Here is a 24076-nt window from a genome sequence, read left to right on the forward strand (position 1 = left end):
AAGGTGGTAGTGGAACTGTGGTATCCCTTAGTCGCCTCTTACGACACCCACGGGAAGAGAGGGGGTGGCTGTATTCTTTAATGCCGTAGCCACACGGGAATAATATAGTAGAATGTCTAGGTTAAGTCGATTATAAATCACAGTAGAGACCAAAAATTTATTAAAAGTAAAGAATAAAAATAAAAAGATAATTTAATAGCTGAATCTTGAAGATAACGTAAGATATTTATTATTTTAACTAACATTTTTTTATTTATTTAAGCCATCCATCATCCGGTGATCCATCGACAATATACATAATATTGTGCAACAATATGTAATACATGTTTTTAAATTTAATAAACACGTCATCTAAGGAGGAGGATTGCAAAATATTTTTCATAACTTCTATTATTTTTTTTAATAAAGTAGATACGAAATTTTTTTGTGTGTTGGATTTTGATAAATTTCACACGTAAAATTTTTAGACGTAGAATTTTGATAAATTTCACACGTAAAATTTTTTATATTCCAATTTATTAATTTAGATAATATATTATTGTGTCAAAAACATTTACCAATTGCCAATTGCCTGTTATACTCTGTTATTAGTAATACTGAAATTAAGGTTATTATGTTATTACTTACTTTCGCCGTCTTACTGTTGCTATCAACTTTTCTCTTTGATTTATTTTCCATTTCGTAGTTGGAAAATTTATAAAATTTACACTCACTTTTCTGCTAGTTTTTGTACAATTAACGACACAGCAACTCCGGTTACTCATTTTATTAAAATACTAGCTGTGCCCGCGACTTCGTCCACGTGGAATTTAACAAAAAAATATTGTTCAGTTCGCAGAGTTATAAAATAAATAAATTTCTAAAATAAAAGTAGCCTAAGTTACTCCTTATTACATCAGTATCTATCAGTGAAAGTCTCGTCAAAATTGGTCAAACCGAGATTAGCCAGAACAAACAGGCAGACAGACAAAAATCGTGAAAAATGTTTTTTTGGCATATGTATCGTGTATGCATCCATATACATTTAGTAAAAAACGGTTCTTTTAATATTATAAACAGACACTCCAATTTTATTTATTTGTGTAGATTATTATTAATAAAAATTTAAAATATTCGTGGGATTTTATATGTCAGCGACCTTTGGTACAAAAATTAACCACTGCGTACGCTAGTGTCGATTCGGCTCACCCCGCCATGACTTCGCAATTAGCGAATAGGCTATGGTAACCGCTTACTTTCGCTGTGAGGCTACGGCATTAAAGAATATAGCCACCCCCTCTCTTCCCGTGGGTGTCGTAAGAGGCGACTAACGGATAACAAAGTTTCACTACCACCTAGGAACTTATAAAGCCGACCGATGGCGGGATAACTATCCAACTGCTGACTTTGAAATACACAGGCCGAAAACGGGCAGAAGTATCTTCAGTGCGACAAGGCCAGACCTGCGGTCACCAACCCGCCTGCCCAGCGTGGTGACTATGGGTAAAATACATGAGTTCACGCCATTTTTGGCACGAACTTGTGGAGGCCTATGTCCAACAGTGGACTGCGATAGGCTGAAATGATTATGATGATGAACCTCTTACCATCAGGTAAACCGTATTTTGCCACCTGAGTGATGTGAAAAGTCGGCGGAGTAGTACAACCACCACGAAACTGCTATGAAATTTAAAAATCACTAAAAAAAAATATATACAATGCCCTTTCACTGATTCGTCAATTCACCATCAGTTGCCTCCAATGAGATATATATGGGCTGTTTTGCCAAGGGCATACTAAGTATAATAGTTTGGGAACTTATGTCTCACGATAAAAGCCCTATTAATAGACCAAATAGGATAATTTATTACATAATAGCGCAACATTTCTTAGTAAAATGGTCATGGAACGTGATGTACGACAAATCGTTTCTGAGAATACGTCATTAGTGGTGTAAAAATGTTTTCTTTTTACGTAATAACAATTTCGACGAAGTGATTACCACACTTCATTTATTTGTTTGATTTGTTGTATAATTCGAAGTAATATTTTCACATTGGAGTCTATTATTTCTAAATAGTATGGCTGTTTCAACGATTTATTGTGACTAGATATGATTATGACTAAATCAACTTTACAGACAACCAATTTTTCTAAACATTTTTCTCAGTAAAATGTAGATTAAATTCATATTTTCTCAACTTCGCTCAAATAAAATGTGTTTAAGGTATATGCAGTTTAGTGTTTATTAAATAAAAAAGTGATTATCAGAATAAAAGTTTTCATTTAGTTGTCATCTAGATCGAGTATATTTCAGATATATTCCTATACGAAAAAAAAGACCGAACGTAATTATTTGTTTATGGCGCTGTTAGTGACCCCACTTTTTGTCCATGTTTTATTTTGAAAAACCAATATTTGAGTGTAAAAAGAATATAATAATAATAATAAAGCCCTTAATTCTGGGATTAAAGATAATGTACGCGTTTGCATCATTTATAACTTATGTAATGTCTCTAATCACAGTGCCTCTTGGCATAGGCCTCGTCTAATAATCTCTACTTTGGCCTGTCCTGAGTTACCCGTCTCCACCTTGGGCCAGCTGTCATTTTGAGGTCATCCTCCCATCTTATGCACTGTCTTCCACGGCTTCTCTTCTCATCTCTTGGGGAAAAGTATATAGTAATGAATTAATAATGTCTTTTATAATGATAAAATCGATATCTGTACATGTAATAAACAAGATATTCAGTTACCTATGTATTAAGTATGTTTTGCTTTTAATTTTTTTATCTTGTTAGAGACAGAGTCCTATCACTTATTTCATTCGATTACGGTGAAGTCCAAAGATGGGTTATGGTTTGGATATGTGTTTGTCTGCTTTCAAATGTTAGTTAGTCAGTCAGTTCGGTCTATTGCAGTCCACTGCTGGACGTATGCCTCCTCAAGTTCGCATCAGACATTCCGGTTTTCTACAATGTTCATCCAGCTACACCTAGAATCTTATGTAGACCGTCGGTCCAGTGAGCGGCAGTCCTGCGAAACAGGTGCCCAGCCCACTGCCACTTCAACTTGCTAATTCTGAGGGCTATGTCGGTTACTTTCGTTCTCTCGCAGATAGTCTCATTTCTGTTGCCCGTTCTGTTGCACGTTGAGGGACTTTTTATTTGTGAACCAGTCCCTTCGTCCATGTTAAAACAGATAGGATGCATTGTTCGAAGACTTTTGTCTTCAAGCAATGCGGAATCTTCGAAGTAAAGACTCGACTATACACACTTTTTTGATAAACAATGATGGTCATTAAAAATACTTCTATAAAATGATACGATTCTGTTTAAGTGTTTTAAGTTTAATTATCTACAAAGAATATAACAAGCGATTGCTAAGCTCCGAATTTCCTAAGCGACTATTTACTTATTTCGTGTAGCAAAAGTGTCGTAGTTAATTGAGATTATCCCTGTTATTACGATTTTCAAGAATAACATTTTCGTATGGAAAACTTACGTAATGTTTTAATTTTTATACGTTTGTTTGCAGATTACGCCATTCACGAGCTTCTGCAGGGTAAGTGTTGAAATGCAAATGTTTAACTTTCATTAATGGTTGTTCTAGTACAAAAACTTATTTTGTTTTGTACACGTATAAATATTTATTATAACAAAGTAAGACGCTTTAAATCTGATTCCCAAGTGGCTTATATTATGTAAACAAGTTGATTCGGCAAGCGTTGTCTTGCCGCTAAACGCTATTCAAAAATAGGGGTTGATGGTAGAAAGGTGAAAATTTAGGGTTGTATGTATTTTTAATGCCGAATTCTAATATAGTAAGTATATAAAATTTTGTTAAAAAATAAAAAATATATTTAGAGGTGGGTTGGTGAGTCACCCTAATCGTTTAGGGGTATAAAAAATAGATGAGTATACAAAATTTGATAAAAATCGGTCCAGCTGTTTCGGAGGAGTTTGGCAACAAACACTGTGACCGAACGAAAATCGAATCCATTGCCGGATGTTGCTAATATGCGCCACTACATAAGAATAATTAAACTGTAAAATGTGTCATTACGAGTATAACTGATTAAGAACATCAATCACTGATTCGATAATTACATAGACTATCCGTTTAATATTATAAATTGATCCTCACGTATTCTATCGCCATTGCAAATTAAATTGTTTATGAAACAAGATTAGGTATATCATGTTTGAAATGGTTAAAGAATTGGTACAAAATTAGGTAAACAATTAATTTCCATACTTCGATAATTGTTATTGTTTCATTTTTAATTCGTTAAAAAATGAGCCAGGCTTATAGTTCACGTCTCATTAACCATGCAACAAAGGTTTGGTAGGCGGACTATTCCGTTGACTCAGTGTGCAGTGACTCTTCTATCTCCTCTGGGGCTTGTGGTTTTGATTCCTGCCCCGATTCTGTAATTAATGTATCTATTTATATATGTACGCCTCATAAGCGAATCGGATGAGGTTGTGCTTTACACTCGCCTTACAAAAATCAAGCGATTTCTTAAAATAAAATTGTCTCTATTTATTTTCTATCGCACTAGAACTAAAAAAACTGTATGATACAGTCTATGATTGAGTTAGATATAACGTGTGAGGGTGAGAGTCGATTAATACAACACACACATCACAAAAAATGTTTAAAAAATTATTTCTTGGACGTGCGGCGTCAAATGTATGTATGAAAAACTTAACTGATCAAGTCCATTTATTTTTTATACGCTTCCGTGTGATTTAAAACTAAGTAATTTCGAAGATCACGGTCTAATGCAATGTAGTTTATTTGTATAACTAGCGACCCGCCTCGGCTTCGCACGGGTGCAATGCACATACTAAATATAAAAATAAATATTTTAAATGTTTATTTACGACGTCACATTAGAAACTTCTAAAACTATCAGTGTTCCTCTACTATATTATGCATTTATTATACATAAAACCTTCCTTTCGAATCACTCTATTTACTGAAGAAATCCTCACCAAAATCCGTTGCGTACGACAGCGGGAAGCGACTTTGTCTTACACCACTTTCGTATAATAGGGTATTCCACTATGTTCGAAAAAGTAGTTCAAAATGTTGATTTTCTAATAAAAAGCAACAAAAAATATATATATTTCGGCAATATAAACACGCTTTCATGCCATAAAATTAAATTACATTTTAAACCTTTTTTGTTTCTGCGAAAACGCTATCAACCATTTGGTGACGTAAAATTGTTAGCAACAAAAGTCGTGTATGACGTATGTAAGACCGAACTCGTTCAATACGTCAAAAGTTCAATACTTTATACCTATACTCTTTATCGTTCAACGTTAACAGCTACAAATATTTGGTTTTTGTGTAAAATAATGAATTACAATAGCTATCGTTGGTGTGTAGTGTCTAGCTGTACAAATACTAGCATTAAAAAAAACTATTAAGTCTTAATTTGGCAGTAACATAAGGAATAAAACATAACCTAACACTTTCTAACATTATTTTTCAAATTAAGTATACCTACATAAAAAAAAAATAGTATAATATAACAAATAATACTTATAAAGATGTTTTAATATTCCGAAATTCGGCAGAACAGAAGTGGGTTACATGCAAAAAACTTTGCAACCATCATTGAATCAATTTTTGGCAGATTCGTACTATCCGCTTTTACAAAACCTTTTTGCATTTTAATAAATGAAACCAAAGAGCACAAGTATTACTCCTTGAAGTTAAAGTTGATAGATATGTACCTAGCTGTTTACAGCTCTGACAGAACTTTGTTTTTGTTATTGTTCGTATGACGTCATATCATGGCGGGTCGTGGATTAGGTCACGTGATATACAGATTAAAATATACGACTTTTAATTTCAATATAATAAAACAATAATGTGTATTTACGATTCCAAATCAGAATATTTAAGTGTATTTTTACATAAATTTTAATTTTTATCAAATTTTATAATTTATTTTTCACTACCGAAAGTATTAGCAATAAAGTAAAAAAAACGAGATTATCAGGCGTGCACTTTTGTATTTTCCAAAGTTTTTTTTATTCTTTTATATATACATACAAATTACGGAAAAAAATGTGCAACTATTATCAGTCGGCCGATGCCTATAACCCTAGCATTAAGTTGCTTACCTTAGGAACAGACGACCGTGTGTAAATGTTAAAAGACATAAAAAAAAAATTAAAAGGTTTGTAGGAAAAGTATATGAAAAGTTTTTGGTTTTTAAAATTGAATAATTTTTTAAAATTGGATACAGAAAAAAACGACTGTTTATCTTGCTGCAAAATGAAATTCTTGACTCATATTTGATAACATTTGCTTACATTATCGTAGCATATCAGAATATATCACAAAATCAAGAGTATCGGATTAAAAACAATACCAGACGATTACAAGATAAATCCAGATAACATATCGTTGTGTTTATATGTGTTAACTGATCCTAAAAATTCAACTCGTGTTGAAAAACGACAAATGTCCATCACTCTTTCAAAAATAATATCATATTATTTTTTTTCTTTTGCTTTTATATTTATGTTATTGGTCTTATCATTTCTAGTGGTTTTATTAACAAACGTGACCTACTTACATGTAGGTAGGTGCATCAGTATTATGGGAAAGTGAAGACATAGGTATAGGGTATTCACCATCCCGCAGTGCAATAGCGTACTCGATTAAGTTCCGACTCATCTACATGGAAAAATATTTCTATGCCCAGCTGTGAGATGGTACAGGTTGAATCAATTGATCAATCAATCGGGTATTTTGTTTTCTCTGAACTAAACATCTTAGCCTAGTTACTTATGTATCTTATAGTTACCAAAGCGTAAATTGTTCTTAATTTAAAAATGAGATCTTCTCTTCTATTTTTTGAAGTCGCCTCAATGGGTCTTTCAAATTTATGAGCAATATATTTTTAATCTATCAATATATATATTTTTTTAATTTTCCTTACTTATATAACTAAGACGTTTTATTCACTAATATTAGTACCATGTCTTTTCCTTCATGACATTAGCAGAGAAGTTTTTTGATAAAAAAAGCCTAGTAAAAGGTCAAAAAATGCATAGTATAAAAATTTTGGTGTAATTCAATTATTATATTAACAACTTTAAAATAATAAATAATACTTAAAAATTTAGACGCATAAATGTGATGCTTTTATATATTTACTAGCTGAATTCGCAAACGTTGTTTTGCCATATATGTTAATAACCCTCTTAACCAAACCGATATGCACACACAATTTCTTAAAAATCGGTCCAACCGTTTTGGAGGTGTATTAACTAACATGTGACACGAGAATTTTATATATAAGACTAGCTGACCCACAAACGTTGTTTTGCGTTATTAACACCCTGAAAACCCCCTCTCCCTTATAACTTAGGGATATGAAAAATAGACAGACATATCTGATATGCATATAAAATTTCATAACTAACATTGTGCCACGAGAATTTTATAAATAAGAAGATTGATTTTTTTTTGATACGTTATCCACATAAAAATATGTTATCAATATGATGATGTTATCTTTGATGACTATCTCCAAATTCTGTATAAATTCGGGATAAATTGAAATACAAGAACACAGATCACTGAATAATGTTATCGTAAAAAGATCCTACTCTTTACGCAGCAAAAAATAGTTCTTTTAAAGTATTAAATTTTGAGTAATTTCGTTTTCTTAAAATAATCACGATGGAGTTGTGTTACTTACTAACTCTTATATCAAAATTTGTTCAAGTAGAAATAAGTGACGGTATTTTAGAAGGGCAAATTGTAGAAAATCCATATGGATGTCCCTACTATAGCTTCAAGGGGATTCCTTACGCCGAACCACCGATTGGTGATTTGAGGTTTCAGGTAACTTGAATTTACTTCTTAAAACTGATGTAGATAAAGCAATGAAAGTCCGTTTTATTTCCTTGTCGATTTTTGTTACTAACTATTTAGTAAAATCTAAAAAGCCATAATTTTTCTTAGAACTATGTTGTTTATTTTAGCCACCTCAACCAGTAAGACCATGGCAAGGAATCCGACCAGCTATAAATCACGCATCACACTGCTATCAATATCAACTCACATTAAGTGAAATACCTCCTTATGGCAGTGAAGATTGCTTATATTTAAATGTTTACAGCCCAAACATTAGACCAGCTACACCGCTACCTGTTATGGTTTTTATTCATGGTGGTGGTTTTGTCAGCGGCAACGGAGATGAAAGTTTGTATGGGCCACAATTTTTAATCAGAAAAGACGTGGTCGTGGTAACCTTCAACTACAGGTTGGAAATTTTAGGTTTTCTCTCTCTTGACACAGAAGATATCCCCGGAAATGCTGGAATGAAAGACCAAGTAGCGGCAATGAGATGGGTTAAAAAACATATCAAAAATTTCGGAGGTGACCCTGATAACATAACCATTTTCGGAGAGAGCGCTGGAGGAGTAAGTGTTTCCTTCCATTTAGTCTCACCCATGACTAAGGGCTTATTTAAAAGAGCTATCACACAAAGTGGTACTATAACAACTTGGTTCTCGGTTACTTTTAGTCCACGTACTAGAGCTTTATTACTAGCTAAAGAAGTGGGTTGCGATTCTACAGACGATAAAGAAATAGCTCAGTGTTTTAAGTCATTACCTGTTGAAAAACTTGTTATGAGCACAATACCTACAACATACTGGCAGTCTGAAAGAAAAGGTACCAATGTTTATTATGGTATCGTCGATGAATCACAATTTGGTAATAATGAAAGATTCTTTTACGGTGATTCATATGAGGTCTTAAGAAATGGTATACACGAAGGAGTTGAGGTCATGAATGGTTATACAGCAGACGAAGGAATATTGTATTTCGCAATTGCCAACGATACTGATAAAGTGTTTGAACAAGCAAACAACTTCTTAGAATTCTTTGTGCCTGAAGCTATGGTTTTCAATATTCCGCTAAAAACGCAAATGGAAATAGGCAAAAGGTTCAAAGATTTTTATATGCAAAATAGAATAGCTTCCAAAGAAACATTAGATGATTTATTAAAATATCTCAACTTTGAAATATTCGTGTATGGGGCCATGGCTCAAGCGAAAATTATGGGAAAGAATAATAAAAATAAAAGTTATTTATATAAATTTACTTGCGTGTCTGAACTGAACTTGTTTACACAACTCACGAGACTAGAACAACTTTTCGATTACAGGCCAGTGGTGGCTCATGGTGATGATCTCAGTTACCTATTTCCCAGCATGGTAGTTGATATGAATTCTACAACATTTAAGATGATAGAGCAAGTGACAACACTATGGACAAACTTTGCGAAATATGGGTAAGTAGTTTTGTGTCAATCACCGAATATAAATTTCAGTTTTTTTCCTTTAACCTACCTAACTCTATCCGAGTATTTTGTTGAATTCACCTTCACAGCCCGTTTGCATAGGATGTTTAAAGATCAAATATAATATACGTTTTTATTTTCAGTGATCCAACACCTGATGACAGCTTGGGCGTCAAGTGGCTTCCGTATACAGTCGAGAACCAAGAATACTTGGATATCGGTGAAAATTTAGTTCCTGGTACACACCTAGAGAAAGAAGACGTAGAATTTTGGGAAACAATGTTTGAAGAATATTTACCACAATACCTACCATAATTATTTTTTAATAATTATTTGCATTATTAATAAGAGTAGCAAAATAATTTTTCTACGTAAATAACAGAATAAAACATAATAAAATTTCTAATTTCAATATACACAAAAGAAATAACCTATTCATTATTTGTCGAATTATATAAAATATAATTTTAAACCTAGAATAAAAACGGAAAAGGTACACAATCACAATCATTGAGGTCAAGGATGAACAGACGTACATTACTTAGCGAAACTTATTCTGTTCGTGTCACTCTTGGCTGTGTATTTGTTATCTTCATCTTGTTTTGTGTATACAAGAATGCTTTATTTTCTTTCTTCTATATTATTTATTTAATATACTTTTTCTACACACACACAACACTATATTTGGGGTTGGTCCTGTTCATAAACATGTGGCTCGTAGCCAGAAAAACTGGGAAAGATTTGACATAAATTATTATTATACTCATACTGAAAGTGTCACATAACTTATTTTATTTTAGATAGCCTATAATTTTTACGAAGAAACTTCCTATATGTAATTTAGCATTATAGTCTTTATGTATGTATCATAAGTTTATGAAATATATAATAAGATTAAATATAGATATACTAGGATCGTATACATAACAACTCATCCGTTCGTCAAGCCACTAAATCTCATTAGTCCCACTACGTTTGCTCGTCTCCTTTCTCCTTGTATATAATTTCGCTCGGCAAATATTAATCTGTACAGAGTTGCCACTATTTTGCTTATCTCGCTTCTGAGTATTCAATATATTTTGTACGGTGGGTAAATTAATTGTAGACCGTGTACAACTGTACACGTTCATAAGACCGGGTGGTTAAACTTTGTGACGGTAAATCCTAGCTATCATCTCATAACATCAAAAATGATGTTTCGATTAAAATTTTAAGAATATTGCAGTCTCTAACAGAAGGTTACGTATGAATTTATTTACTTTTGGTTTCAAGACTTTGTAAGATTGCAAATTGAGGAAAAACCGTTTGTTATAAATTTTTATCTCGACTGATATAGTGCTGTTCATTCCGCTTGTTTGTCTGTTTTGCAGTAAAGTTTTACTTTTAAAATATAAGTTATTTTTAGAGACACGATATACAGTTCTTAAGATAGAAACTTCACGCTTGTGCTTAGGTAACAGCTGAATTATAGATATATTTACAAATTTTTACACCAACATGTACGAGTATACAAGAATATAATCGGTCTGAAAGATCCTGATGTTATATTATCTTACATGAGACATCTGTACATTTTTATAGATTAGTGTAAGTACAGATTCAAAATCAAAAGTTCCCGCAATATTCTATTGCGTTCTAGGCTAAGCTTCGAACGACGGCAATAAATTGTCAGATGTCTTTAACGTTATGTAACCCATAAACGAATAGTTGTAAGATCCGAACAACAGACGAACTTCACCCATCTGCTTAATCGATGAAAATTGTTTTATATTTATTTTAGTACATTAGAAAATAACCGCAAAAGGGTTGATTGAAAATTACTGGCCAGGATATATTTAATTCAAAATTGATAAACTTTTATTTATTTATAAATGCAACTACGAGCTTAGAAAATAAATATACTATCTACCAAGAGTATGAAGCTTGTAAAAAAATGCAAATGTTGGATTGTCTATTATTTACTTGGCATAACTACTGGGTTAGCAGGTATAAATAGTTATGTTAATAGAAACTGTTCTAGTTACTTTCACCTACGTGTTTAATAAATAAATCTTACATCAACACGAGCGCTCTTTCATTGCGAATATGATGACACAGGGTTGTCTGCTAAAAGTCTGGTTTGAATGGCGGTCGCTGAATATAATACAGCCTGGTCAGGAATTTTTCAGTCAACTTTTTTGCTATTTATCTTTAACATACCAAATAAGATAACTATTTATTTTTTATCCATTAAGTAGATAGTTGCAGATCACATGTAGTGCGTACCATAGACTAAAAAATATTTTACGGGTATGATTTTTTTGTTGTTCCTAAATTACCAAGGGTAAATGTTACAAAAATACGATTCCCTTGGCGATACAACGAAAGTAAAAAAAAAAAGCAAGTTTAGATCACACGACTGAAGTAAAATTTCTGCACAATAGGCTTGTACTGTGTCTTAGATATACGAAACGTAAATGGCTATAAGGGAAAGAAAATGTTTGTTCGCACCTCTTTATCCTGCTCCGTTCGACTCGCCCTATCACACTTTTCCTAACGCTTCGTCACGCATTTACAAGCTTACCCTTTAAATCAAGCTTACGTAAATAGCGAACGAATTTCCGGGTAAAAGTAGTTAAATAGAGATTTGACACATGCTATTCTGATTTGAATTTTTTTATCGTAACGAGTTTGTTAGATCGTTTCCTATCACATTATGTGTCTATGATATGAGTAAAACTCTTGCGCTGCAGTAACGTTTAGCAAACTTTCATAGAAAACTTTTTTCATATCGACAACGTGCCGGAGTCTGTAATGAAATTTGTTCTTCCGTTATTTTTAACATGTGCTTTAGATCCCATATCGCTTATAATATTATGTTCGTTTTATGTTTAAATTATTTATAGCTCGGGTAAAGCACCAAGTATTATTAAACTTAAAACAAAATATGATTATACTATTAGTTCTAATATGTCGCATTCATGTTATATTATAATTTACTGTAAGCATTATAATCTTATTGTGTGAGTGAGAGCATATTGCATAACATACTCGTACATGTTATGTACAACGATATCGATTCGATAAAGATATGCATATAAATATATCTTTTTTTTGATGTGACGCATTTGATTTATTTATTATCTTTCTACGTATCTTAAGTACTTTGCGTTTTAAGCTATATTAGATATTTATTTTGTTCTTTGAGGTCTAATAAAACATTTTGCTCCATCTAAGAGAAGGGAGCCTAATTTATCACGCTACTTTATTATGGGTTTGCGGATAATTCCCCTACTACGAACTTTCACAATAACCGGGGCTTAACGAGCTCTCTGTGGCATGATGGGTGGTATGTCACTAGCACGTACACTCAGGACAGAGAAAATAATTGTACCATCACAAACATCTACTCGTCATCGTAGTATATCAGAATATGTCACAAAATCATTAGTATACGATTTAACATAATACGAGATGATTTCCAGTTAAATCCAAACAATATATCGCTGTGTTTACATGTCAAATCAAAATCAAAATCAAAAATGGCTTTATTCAAATAGGCTCCAAGAGCACCTTCGAATCGTCATTTTACAAATTAAAACTTTAAAAACAAATTATTATTTTTGTAAAAGTGAAGCTACCACCAATTCGTAATGTAGATTCTGCAGAGAAGAATCGGCAAGAAACTTCGCAGTTACTCTTTCGAAAATAATATATAAACTGTGTTTTAATACAAAATTAGAAACATGTTGCACGAAATACAGCGTCACTAAGTCCACACATCTTTATCAACTATGTAATCCTGCACCGAGTAATAAGCTTTATCTATTAATTTTTTTTTAATAAAAACTTTAAATTTATGTTGAGACAATTCTAAAATCGTTTGTGGTATTTTATTATACATGCGAATACCATGACCCAGAAAAGAAACGCTTACTTTGCGCAGTCGGAAACTTGGAGTTACAATTTTGTTATTCCTTCTCGTGTTTACAATGCGATTATTACTATTTATCTCAAAACAATGAATATTCTGGCGGATATACATAATATTGTTTTAAATATACTGCGACACGATCGTTAATATGTCCACCTTTTGGAAAACACCCGTAGGGAGACTCGAGCTCCAAGATCGTAAATGTCGCGAATAGCCCTTTTTGCAAGATAAATATAGTCTCAATATCTGCAGCATTACCCCACAGTAACAGGCCGTAAGTCATAACACTATGGAAATAGCTAAATTATATTAAGCATGCAGTTGCAACGTCGGTCAGTTGTCGTACTTTTCCAACTGCGAATGCCGCGGAGCTGAGTCTACCATTCAAGGATGACAAATGGGAATTCCACTGAAGTTTTGAGTCCAAATGTATCCCTAAAAAAACTGTAGTATCATTGATAATAAGCCTCTCATTACTTATTATGAAATTATAATTTGGATGCTTAACATTAGGTAACGAAAACACAACGCACTTGGTTTTTTTGGCGTTCAAAACCAAGTTGTTTATTTTAAACCAATCTTGAATTCGCGACAAAGAAGCGTTCACGTCATCATAATTTACTTTTTTCCTATCAACTTTAAATATAAGAGAAATGTCATCTGCAAATAGCACTATATCACAAATATATTTAACATAAAATGGCAGATCATTTATATTTATTAAAAAAAGAAATGGACCCAGAATCGACCCCTGTGGAACGCCCATTTTTAGCACAGATCCAGAAGACTTCGTTCCGTTTATTGATACTTGTTAAATTCTATTAGATAGATATGAACCAATTAGATTAAGAGCTTAACCATTAACGCCGTAATACTCAAGTTTACTTAATAAGATCCCGTGGTCCACGCAATCGAATGCCTTTGATAGTTCACAAAAAATAATGTCTTAAATTGATCCTTAAAAATTCATCTCGTGTTAAAAAAGACTTATAGACCATCACTCATTGTAAAATGAACAAAGTCGTACCGTCAAGCGGTTTCGTGTTTCGGTACGTTGATCGGTGTAGCCGACTGAGAATTTGGGTCGAAAAAGTTGTTCCGCGCGAATTGGCCAGTCTGACTAGCACTGGTGCCGCTGCGCTGTTTTGATTGGTTCTGGAGGGTAGCGGGATCCGAGGCACGGTGCACCGCTGGCCGACCGCAGGTAGTTGGGGGCCCAATTAATGTGCCAGCCACACACGAAAGGCTGCCCCGCCAACTGTCGAAAAATCCCGGGATGCGCCATCGTGCCGGTTGGCGACCGGATGAGAGGGCCCGGTAGACATCTCCGGGGGGCTCGGGCGTTCCTGCAGTCTCCAGTCCAATCCCCTTTTCCATCGCAGTGATTCGGTGAAAGTCTGAGGGTTAGTAGTGTGGAGCCTCGTTTCACTGCCTTCTTCTCACCTTCCTTCACTCGCCTTTATGAAAAAGAGTAACAGTATTAACAAGACAGCACAGCGGTTGCACTCCCTCTCACTCTCAGTGCACCTCTCTAACATTCGAGGTTTGCACTCCAATCTCGTTGCAGTCCACCACCATCTTGAGACTGAGAAACCGGCCCTACTGTTCCTCTCGGAGACGCAGATCGGCAGCCCGTCTGACACAGCATACTTGTGTTACCCGGGTTATACCTTGGAGCATAATTTTAAAACACACGCGGGTGTTTGCTTATATGCCCGCGACGACATATGCTGCCGGCATCTTCGTAATCTTGAAGATCCCAGCTTCTCTAACTTATGGGTCTTGGTGGACACAGGAGTGGAGAAAATTCTTTATGTCTGTGTTTACCGTTCGCACAGCGGAGATCTGGAGACAACCAGGCTTATTCAACACCTTAGTGAGGCGGCTGATGCGGCTCAGCACCGGTATCCTACTGCTCAATTGGTAATGCTGGGGGACTTTAACGCCCACCACCAAGAGTGGCTATTCCCATACCAGCACACTGACCACGCTGGTAGAGAGATTCGCAATCTCGCTTTAGCGCTCAATCTCACCCAGCTGGTCCAGGAAGCAACAAGGGTACCCGATGTTGACTCGCATACTGCCAACTGTTTGGACCTTTTCCTGACAACAGATCCTGACCGCTATTCGGTTTCGGTCTCATCGCCTTTAGGCAGCTCCGACCACTGTCTGGTGAAGTCCATATCCGTCCATTCACCGCCCTTACCCTGCCCCAAAGGCACCCGTAGAATATGGCGATACAAGTCAGCAAACTGGGATGAGATGCGTTCTTTCTTTGCATCGTACCCATGGCGACAGATTTGCTTCTCCTCCGATGATCCCTCATCTTGTGCGAATGCTGTGGCTGATTTTCTGCGTCAGGGAATGGAGTATTACATACCATTCACTGACGCATCAGCATCCGTGGCAGCTCGACCCTGGTTTAATTCTGACTATTCTCGTGCTGAAGCAGAAAAGAACACTGCTTACTTGGCCTGGGTCGACGCTCGTAACCACAAGACAACAGACGTGGGTCAGAGGAAGAAAGCCTATAACAGAGCCACTAAGTACTGCAAGAAGGCTCTGCGGAAGGCTCGATTTGACCGCATTTGCAGAATTGGGACTAGACTTGCGTCATACCCACCTGGTAGTAAAGCCTTTTGGTCCCTGGCTAAAGCGGCCGAATCGAACTTCTGTCGCCCCTCACTACCTCCACTGATAAAACCTGATGGATCACTAGCCCACACCGCTGAGAAGAAGGCAAACTTGTTTGCAAATCTCTTTGCGGAATCCTCGCGTCTTGATGTAGGCAGCGCCACACCTCCAACTTCTTCGATTCGATGCGAGACGTCTATGTCTGAAGTCCGAATCCGTCAAAAAGAGGTCCTTAAAACCTTGCGCAATCTGGACGTAAATAAAGCTAGTGGTCCTGACGGAATACCTGCCATAGTACTCAAAACTTGTGCGCCTGAGTTGTCTCCAATCCTGACACGTCTGTTTCGTCTCTCTCTAGCGACAGGACAAGTGCCGAAAGCCTGGAAGCAAGCTAACGTGCAGCCTGTGCCCAAAAAGGGCAGTCGAGCTGACCCTGTCAATTACAGACCTATTTCCATAACGTCCATACTCTGTAAGAGTATGGAACGTATACTGAATAACCGGCTCCTGGCACACCTTGAGAAGAACGATCTCCTTAGCGACCGACAGTTTGGTTTTCGCCGTAATCGGTCCACGGGTGATCTTCTGGTGTATGCCACACACATTTGGAGTGAGGCTATCGAGAAACACGGGGAAGCCATTACGGTCTTGCTCGATATCTCGAAGGCATTTGACAGGGTCTGGCATGACGGCCTTATTAGCAAACTTCCTTCATACGGCCTACCCACTTCTCTCTGTGTTTGGATATCTGACTTCCTGAGGGATCGATCGATCCGCGTAGTCATAGACGGTTGCGATTCCGATCGTTTGGCCATCAATGCCGGGGTTCCTCAGGGGTCTGTACTCTCGGCAACGCTATTCTTGCTGCACATCAACGACCTGCTTAAACCCGGTACTTTTGGGTATGCAGATGACAGCACCGTTGTCGAGCGTTACGTGTCCAGCGCACGAGCGAGTGGGTCTGAGATCCAATCGCTGAGGGAAGCTATGATTCAGCGTCTGAACTTGTCCTTTAAAGCTGTCTCCGATTGGGGTGACGCAAACCTGGTCAAGTTCAACGCCTCTAAGACCCAGGCGTGTCTTTTTTCGGCAAAGCGGAGTCCTTTCCATCTGACTCCCTCTTTCCGAGGTGTGCCCGTGCCCATAACCGGCCGCCTGGAGCTTCTTGGCGTTACTTTGTCATCCACCCTCAATTTCGGCTCATACATAGAGACAAAGGCTCAAACAGCTGCCAGAAAACTAGGCGTCCTCTCGAAGGTGAGACGGTACTTCACTCCGGAACAGCTTCTAAATTTATATCAAGCGCAAGTTCGATCATGCATGGAGTACTGCTCTCATCTTTGGGATGGCTCAGCCAAGTACCAGCTGGAGCTTCTCGAGTCGATTGAGAGACGAGCCAGGAGGCTCATCGGTGATGATGCACTGGTCGCTGCAAAGCTGCAAAGCTTGCATCATCGACGAAGGGTGGCCGGTCTATCGGTTTTTTATCGGATACACTTCGGAGAGTGTGCGCAGGAACTCCATAACTTGATTCCCCCTTCCCCCTTCCCATCATCGTACAACCAGACGCTCTGCGTTACGCCACCCTTATATGGTTGACATTCCCCTTATACGCACTAAGCGATTCGCTAGTACATTCTTGATCCGTACAGCCAAAGAATGGAACTCTCTACCAGCGTCTGTGTTTCCAGAAAATTATAACCTGGGGATCTTTAAGTCGCGAGCGAATAGGTTACTTCTAGGTAAGCGTGCTCCATCTTAGACCGCATTTTCACTTATCATCAGGTGAAATAAAAAAAAAAAAAAATAATAATAATAGGTTTTGTTTTATATAAGAACTGCTTTCCCCCAATCTTCTTACGGGTGACGCTGAAAATCGGTGTTGAAACACGTGATCGCACGTTAAGCCGTCGGTCCCGGTTGTTATCATGTTCACCTGATAGCGATCGTTACTTATAGTAGGGAATATATCCGCCAACCCGCATTGGAGCAGCGTGGTGGATTAAGCTCTGCTCCTTCTCCTACATGGGGAAAGAGGCCTATGCCCAGTAGTGGGATATTACAGGCTGAAGCGAACAAATGCCGAGCATCATCCATTTCAGTGCTCCCACAAATGCATCGCTATGCAGATTGTCGCATTCTATTTCTTTAATTTTTTTTTATTATCATTAATATTTTTATGTTGGTATTTACCTATTAGTATAATTATTTTTAATTTATTGTGTTTTATTTTAGTTGCGTATTATGTAAATTTTTTCCAATTTAATTATTTATAACAACTACACAGGTATATTTTAATGGAGTAGTTATCTTGTAATTTTGATTTTTTGTCTAGTCTTTAAGTTGTCTGTATATCGATGTATGTATGTGAGTGTGAATAAACGATTATTATCATTTTTTTGGAGCTTACTCTTTAAAAATCGATTTTCATGTATGGCCCCCGGTATGAAAAAAACATGAGGTGTAAAATCTTCTGAACAAATTACCTCGTTACGTTTCTCATAACGCCATCAATCGCGTGTCACGGTTCCCCTGGTCTATTAAAGATCTAAATGAAACCAGGGTACCATGAATTAAAAAAAATTTACTAAATTAATTAACCCGGTGAGGTAGATAAAAATGTATGTATACGGGCGGGGTCGAGCACTCAATTCACACAAGCTCCAAATGCAGTTCGGCTCAGGTACTCTCCTGGTTCGCCGTGCAGGTGGTAATCCCGGGAGTCGCGTGGCAGGATTCCGCTATCGACCGGGGGCGGCAGGAACGGGTAGTTCAAAACCCGGCGGAGTGCACTCTCGTCGTTGGGGTTAAGTGGAAACTTCCAAAATTGGTGACCCAAACGTCGAAATTGGTGACCCAAACGTCGAACCCTGGAACGCGCCATCAAAATATAAAAATAAGCGTTCCAGCACTATTTGCAAACATCCACGGCACTGCGTTATAAAAGAAAGCACCTAAATTGCAGCAGTAGTGCCGTGGAATCATAAAGCCAGAAGCGGAGAGTAATATTTAAAAAAAAGAAGGTTAACTGATAATGAATTTACAATTTTAAAAAAAAATATTAAATATGAGGGTAGAATTTGAAAGATGATGAAATGTAAGAAAATAATTTAAATGAGATTTATGCTACTGAATACAAATATTATATTTTACATTAGGCATGATTACTTGCATTAACTACATAAATTGCCTGCTATATAAAAATACCACTTACCCAGTTTGGGGGTGATAAACACTGACACTATATATATTTGTTGAATCGAGACAACGCTAAGCAAGGATCACAATAATTTTATAAAGTACGGTTACGATGCTTAAATATATATTAGACACCGTATTAGAGACCGTAATAAAATATGTGATGTGCGTTAACTACTTTCTTGAGACAAAATTCCAAAAATGAATGACGCGGCGGCGACCAGTACTGCCGTTTTTATAAGCCGAGACAAAAGATTCATTTGAATTTTTGAAAAGTTAAAATGTTGCCCGCGCGAATATATAAATGCCGGTTGATGAATTTATATAATTTGTTTGTAGAAAAAAAAAATAATTTATGATAAAATAGTGTATCATAAATTATTGTAGATTTTCATGCAAGATTTAATTATAATAAATTAATGTTTTTTTTTTAAAGAAAAATCATTTCACGTATTTAAAATATTAAATTTAAGCATATTTTAATTTAGCAGCACAAATAATGTACGTATAACGTTACACGCGAAAAGTCTAAAGCCTAACGACGTTTTCTAAAAACGCCATCTCGCCGTAACGTATCATCGATAGATGTCGTTATTTGATTCGCTTATTTATTTATTAGATATTATCTATATTATTTATTAGCTTTATTTATTTATTTTACAGATAGCGTTATTTGATTCGTTTATTTACCATTTGATATGGTATTAATCTTTTTCTTAGACTAGTAAGCCTTTTTGTGCCTATTTAGACAGTCGATCTGAAGGAGTAAACTACAGTCGCGCGTCGGAGTTGACACACATACATTTTTTTTCGCTTTTATATTTATAATATTTGTCGTTACATTTCTAGTATGTTCATTAATGAACGTGATCAGTTTACGTGTAGATACATTGGCATTATCAGATAGTAGCACTTCGTCAGTCAAATCAATGTAATATTTGTACATATCTGGAAATATCCAGTTGTTCATATCTGGAAATACCCAGTGTCATAATCATATCACCTTGGGATTATTACTACCCGAAGCAAATTACATTGTTAATATATGTAGATTATAGCTAGAATTAACGCCGCATTGGCGCAACGGTTACAGCCATGGATTGTACCTGTTGCGCTGGCGGTTGCGGGTTCGATCCCCGCACATGACAAACATTTGTATTGGCCATACAGGTGTTTGCCGTGGTCTGGGTGTTTGTGCAGTCCTTATGGGTCTCCCCACCTTGCCGCGGAGAGCGCGTTAAGCCGTCGGTCCCGGTTGTTATCATGTACACCTGATAGCGACCGTTACTCATAGTAGGGAATATATCCGCCAATCCGCATTGGAGCAGCGTGGTGGATTAGGCTCTGATCCTTCTCCTACATGGGGAAAGAGGCCTAAGCCCAGTAGTGGGTATTACATGCTGAAGCGATAGCTAGAGTTAAACACTTTTATTATTACCCTCAAAGCTGATAGGCTATTTAAAAATATTTTACTTCTTGAAGACATACAGCTATATATTCACCATCTTTAAGACACACAGGGTACATACTCACCATCCCGCAGTGGAAAAGCGTGTTCTATTAAACTCCGACTCATCTCCTGCATGGAAAAAGATTCGTATGCCCAGCAGTGAGATGGCACAGGTTGAATCAATTAATCAATCAATCAGTTATTTTGTCTTCTTTGAACTTACATCTTAGCCTAGCTACTTATGTCCTCTTATAGTTACCAAAGCGAAATTGTACTTGATTTAAAAATGAGATCTTTTATTCTATTCGCTGAAGTCGTATCAACAGAACTTTCAATTTTATTATGAAGAGTATAGTTTTTCGAATCATATATTTTTTAATCTTTCCATATTATTATTTTTTTTAATTTTCTTTACTTATACGAGTATAACTAAGGTCATTTATTCACTAATATTAGTACCAGGTCTTTACCTTCATGATATTAATAGTGTATTTAAATCGTCATATCATTCATAGACCACTTTTTTCATATCGACAACGGACCGGAGTCTGTAATGAATGTTCTTTCGTTATTTTTAACATGTGCTTTAGCTCCCATATCGCTTATAATATTATGTTCGTTTTATGTTAAAATTATTTATAACACAGGTAAAACACCAAGTATTTTTAAAACGTAACTAAAAACAGAACCACTAATATTGGTATCATTTCTTTATCTTAATGAAATTAATCGAGTATTTAAATCACCATATCATTCATCCGTAGACAAATTTGATAAAAAAGTCTAGTGAATGTTCAATATAAGCTTTATTTTTATGATGCAGTAGCATATACATTTGAGTTTATTTTAATTGTTGTATTATCAAGTACACTTAAAAATCTATATACAAATAAATAAAATTGGAGTGTCTGTGTGTAATATTAAAATAACTGATTTTTACTAGAGTAATGTGTACACAGTAATACGGTACATATTCCAAAATAACATTTTTTATAATTTTTGTCTGTTTGTCGTCTGCTTATTTTGGCTAATCTCTGAAACGGCTGGAGGATTTGACGATTTTGACGGAATTTTTACTGGCTGACATAATAAGAAGTACCTTAGGCCACTATTATTTTATAATATTATTCACTTTATTACTCTGCGAACTAGGGGTGGCTCGTCCTAAAGAGCGCTGGTGCAGTGCATTCCCACATATAATTACATGTGTAATTTTACATCCTATATTTCTTTATATTAAATACTATACTATGCTACATTAAATTATTTCTATTTTAATATGCCTTTACACTAGTGTATTATTATACTATGTACATTTGGCATTAAGTTAGACGAACGGAGCGCCAGTGATTGCGTTCAATGAAACTAAGTTTAGTAAGATTCCTAGCACTGTATTCAATGAGTGTAAAAGACACGGGACGACGCAAACGTTTTTTTTTTTTGACAAATTAGTCTAATCTGGAGCACCGCTTACGCGCGACTTGCAGGATTTGGCCGTGTGGTGTGTGGCGTGCGGGGTGTGCCAAGTACCACGGAGATAATTTGCCTAAAACTATGCGCTGTTGCCGTTCTTATGTATACAAATAAACGGTGACTTTGCAGGATTCGGCCGTGCGGTGTGTGGCGTGTGGCGTGCGGAGTGTGCCAAAGGCCGCGGGGATAATTTGCCTAAAACTATGCGCTATTGCCATTCTTATGTTTACAAACAAACGAGTCGGCTTCGTCGGTTATTAAGCAGTTTTTCTTAACTAATTATAAAAATAACTTGTGCGCGACATTTTTTGTTAGAAATGGAACAATATAGTGTAATCTTTGGTAAGTCTATAGATAATCGGACTCCGTCTTATGGGGTTTGGGGGGAGAGGGGTGAGAGTGGGGGGAGGGGGCGTGGGTTACCCTCTGGTACCATTTCCACCATTTGAAGCTCTAAATAATACAATTCTAACCTCAAAACTTTAACCATGATATCTCCATAACCATGGGGTTTGACACGATGGGAGTGGTACCAGAGGATAACACACTCTTCCCCCTTCTCCACCGCCCAACCCTCAAAACTAAAACCCCATAAATCGGAGCCCGATTGTCTATACACTAGGCGTATCTTTTATTAAAAATTGTGAAAAGACTCAAAATGTGCCTCGACCTGAAATTGTACTTACTAAAAATGTAATACAAAAAGTAATACTTTCCGTGTTTTTAAATCTGAACAATATTTCAAAACCCTTTGGTTGTGTGGATGATGAGTCGTTATGTGAAGTCGCGGGCACAACTAGTATTAAATAATTCTTAAAAGTTTAGAAGCATAAATTTGATGTTTTTATATATTTATTGATTTTTGTTTTGAAACGTTATCCACATAAAAATATTTTATCAATATTATAATGTTATCTTTGATGACTATCTTTAAATTCGGTATAAATTGAAATACAAGGACACAGGTCACTGAATAATGTTGTAAAGAAATCCTACTCCTTACATAGCAAAAAATAGTTCTATTAAAGTATTAAATTTTGAGTAATTTCCTTTTCTCGAAATAATCACGATGGAGTTGTGTTACTTATTAACTCTTCTTATATCAAAATTTGTTCAAGTAGAAATAAGTGACGGTGTTTTAGAAGGGCAAATCGTAGAAAATCCATATGGCTGTCCCTACTTTAGCTTCAAGGGCATTCCTTATGCCGAACCACCGATTGGTGATTTGAGGTTTCAGGTAACTTGAATTTACTTCTTGATACTGATGTCGATAAAGTAATGAAAGTCCGTTTTATTTCCTTGTCGATTTTCGTTACTTACTATTTAGTAAAATCTAAAAAGCCATAATTTTTCTTAGAAGTATGTTGTTTATTTTAGCCACCTCGACCAGTAAGACCATGGCTAGGAATCCGACCAGCTATAAATCACGCATCACACTGCTATCAATATCAACTCTTATCAAGTGAAATCGCTCCTCATGGCAGTGAAGATTGCTTGTATTTAAATGTTTACAGCCCAAACATTAGACCAGCTACACCGCTACCTGTTATGGTTTTCATTCATGGTGGTGGTTTTGTCAGCGGCAGCGGAGATGAAAGTGCGCACGGGCCCCAATTTTTAATCAGAAAAGACGTGGTCATGGTAACCCTCAACTATAGGTTGGAAATTTTAGGTTTTCTCTCTCTTGACACAGAAGATATCCCCGGAAATGCTGGAATAAAGGACCAAGTAGCGGCAATGAGATGGGTTAAAAAGCATATAAAAAAATTCGGAGGCGATCCTGATAACATAACCATTTTCGGACAGAGCGCTGGAGGAGTAAGTGTTTCCTTCCATTTAGTCTCACCCATGACTAAGGGCTTATTTAAAAGAGCTATCACACAAAGTGGTACTCTAACAACTTGGCTCTCGGTTACTTTTAGTCCACGTACAAGAGCTTTATTACTGGCTAAAGAAGTGGGTTGTGATTCTACAGACGATAAAGAAATAGCTCAGTGTTTTAAGTCATTACCTGTTGAAAAACTTGTTATGAGCACAATACCTACAACATACTGGCAGTCTGAAAGAGAAGGTACCAATGTTTATT

The 24076-nt window shown here is 36.1% G+C and overlaps 1 protein-coding gene across 1 annotated transcript in view; it reads left to right on the forward strand.

Moving 5' to 3' along the window:
• Positions 1 to 24076, forward strand: part of LOC123662146 (neurexin-1) — a 241188-nt gene that overhangs the window by 159819 nt on the left and 57293 nt on the right. The window contains exon 7 of the mRNA XM_045597031.1: positions 3517 to 3543. Within this exon, the coding sequence (XP_045452987.1) occupies positions 3517 to 3543 (27 nt within the window). The remainder of the gene's footprint in view (positions 1 to 3516; positions 3544 to 24076) is intronic.

This window comes from Melitaea cinxia, chromosome 18 (genome assembly GCF_905220565.1).
Source record: "Melitaea cinxia chromosome 18, ilMelCinx1.1, whole genome shotgun sequence".
NCBI lineage: Eukaryota > Metazoa > Arthropoda > Insecta > Lepidoptera > Nymphalidae > Melitaea > Melitaea cinxia.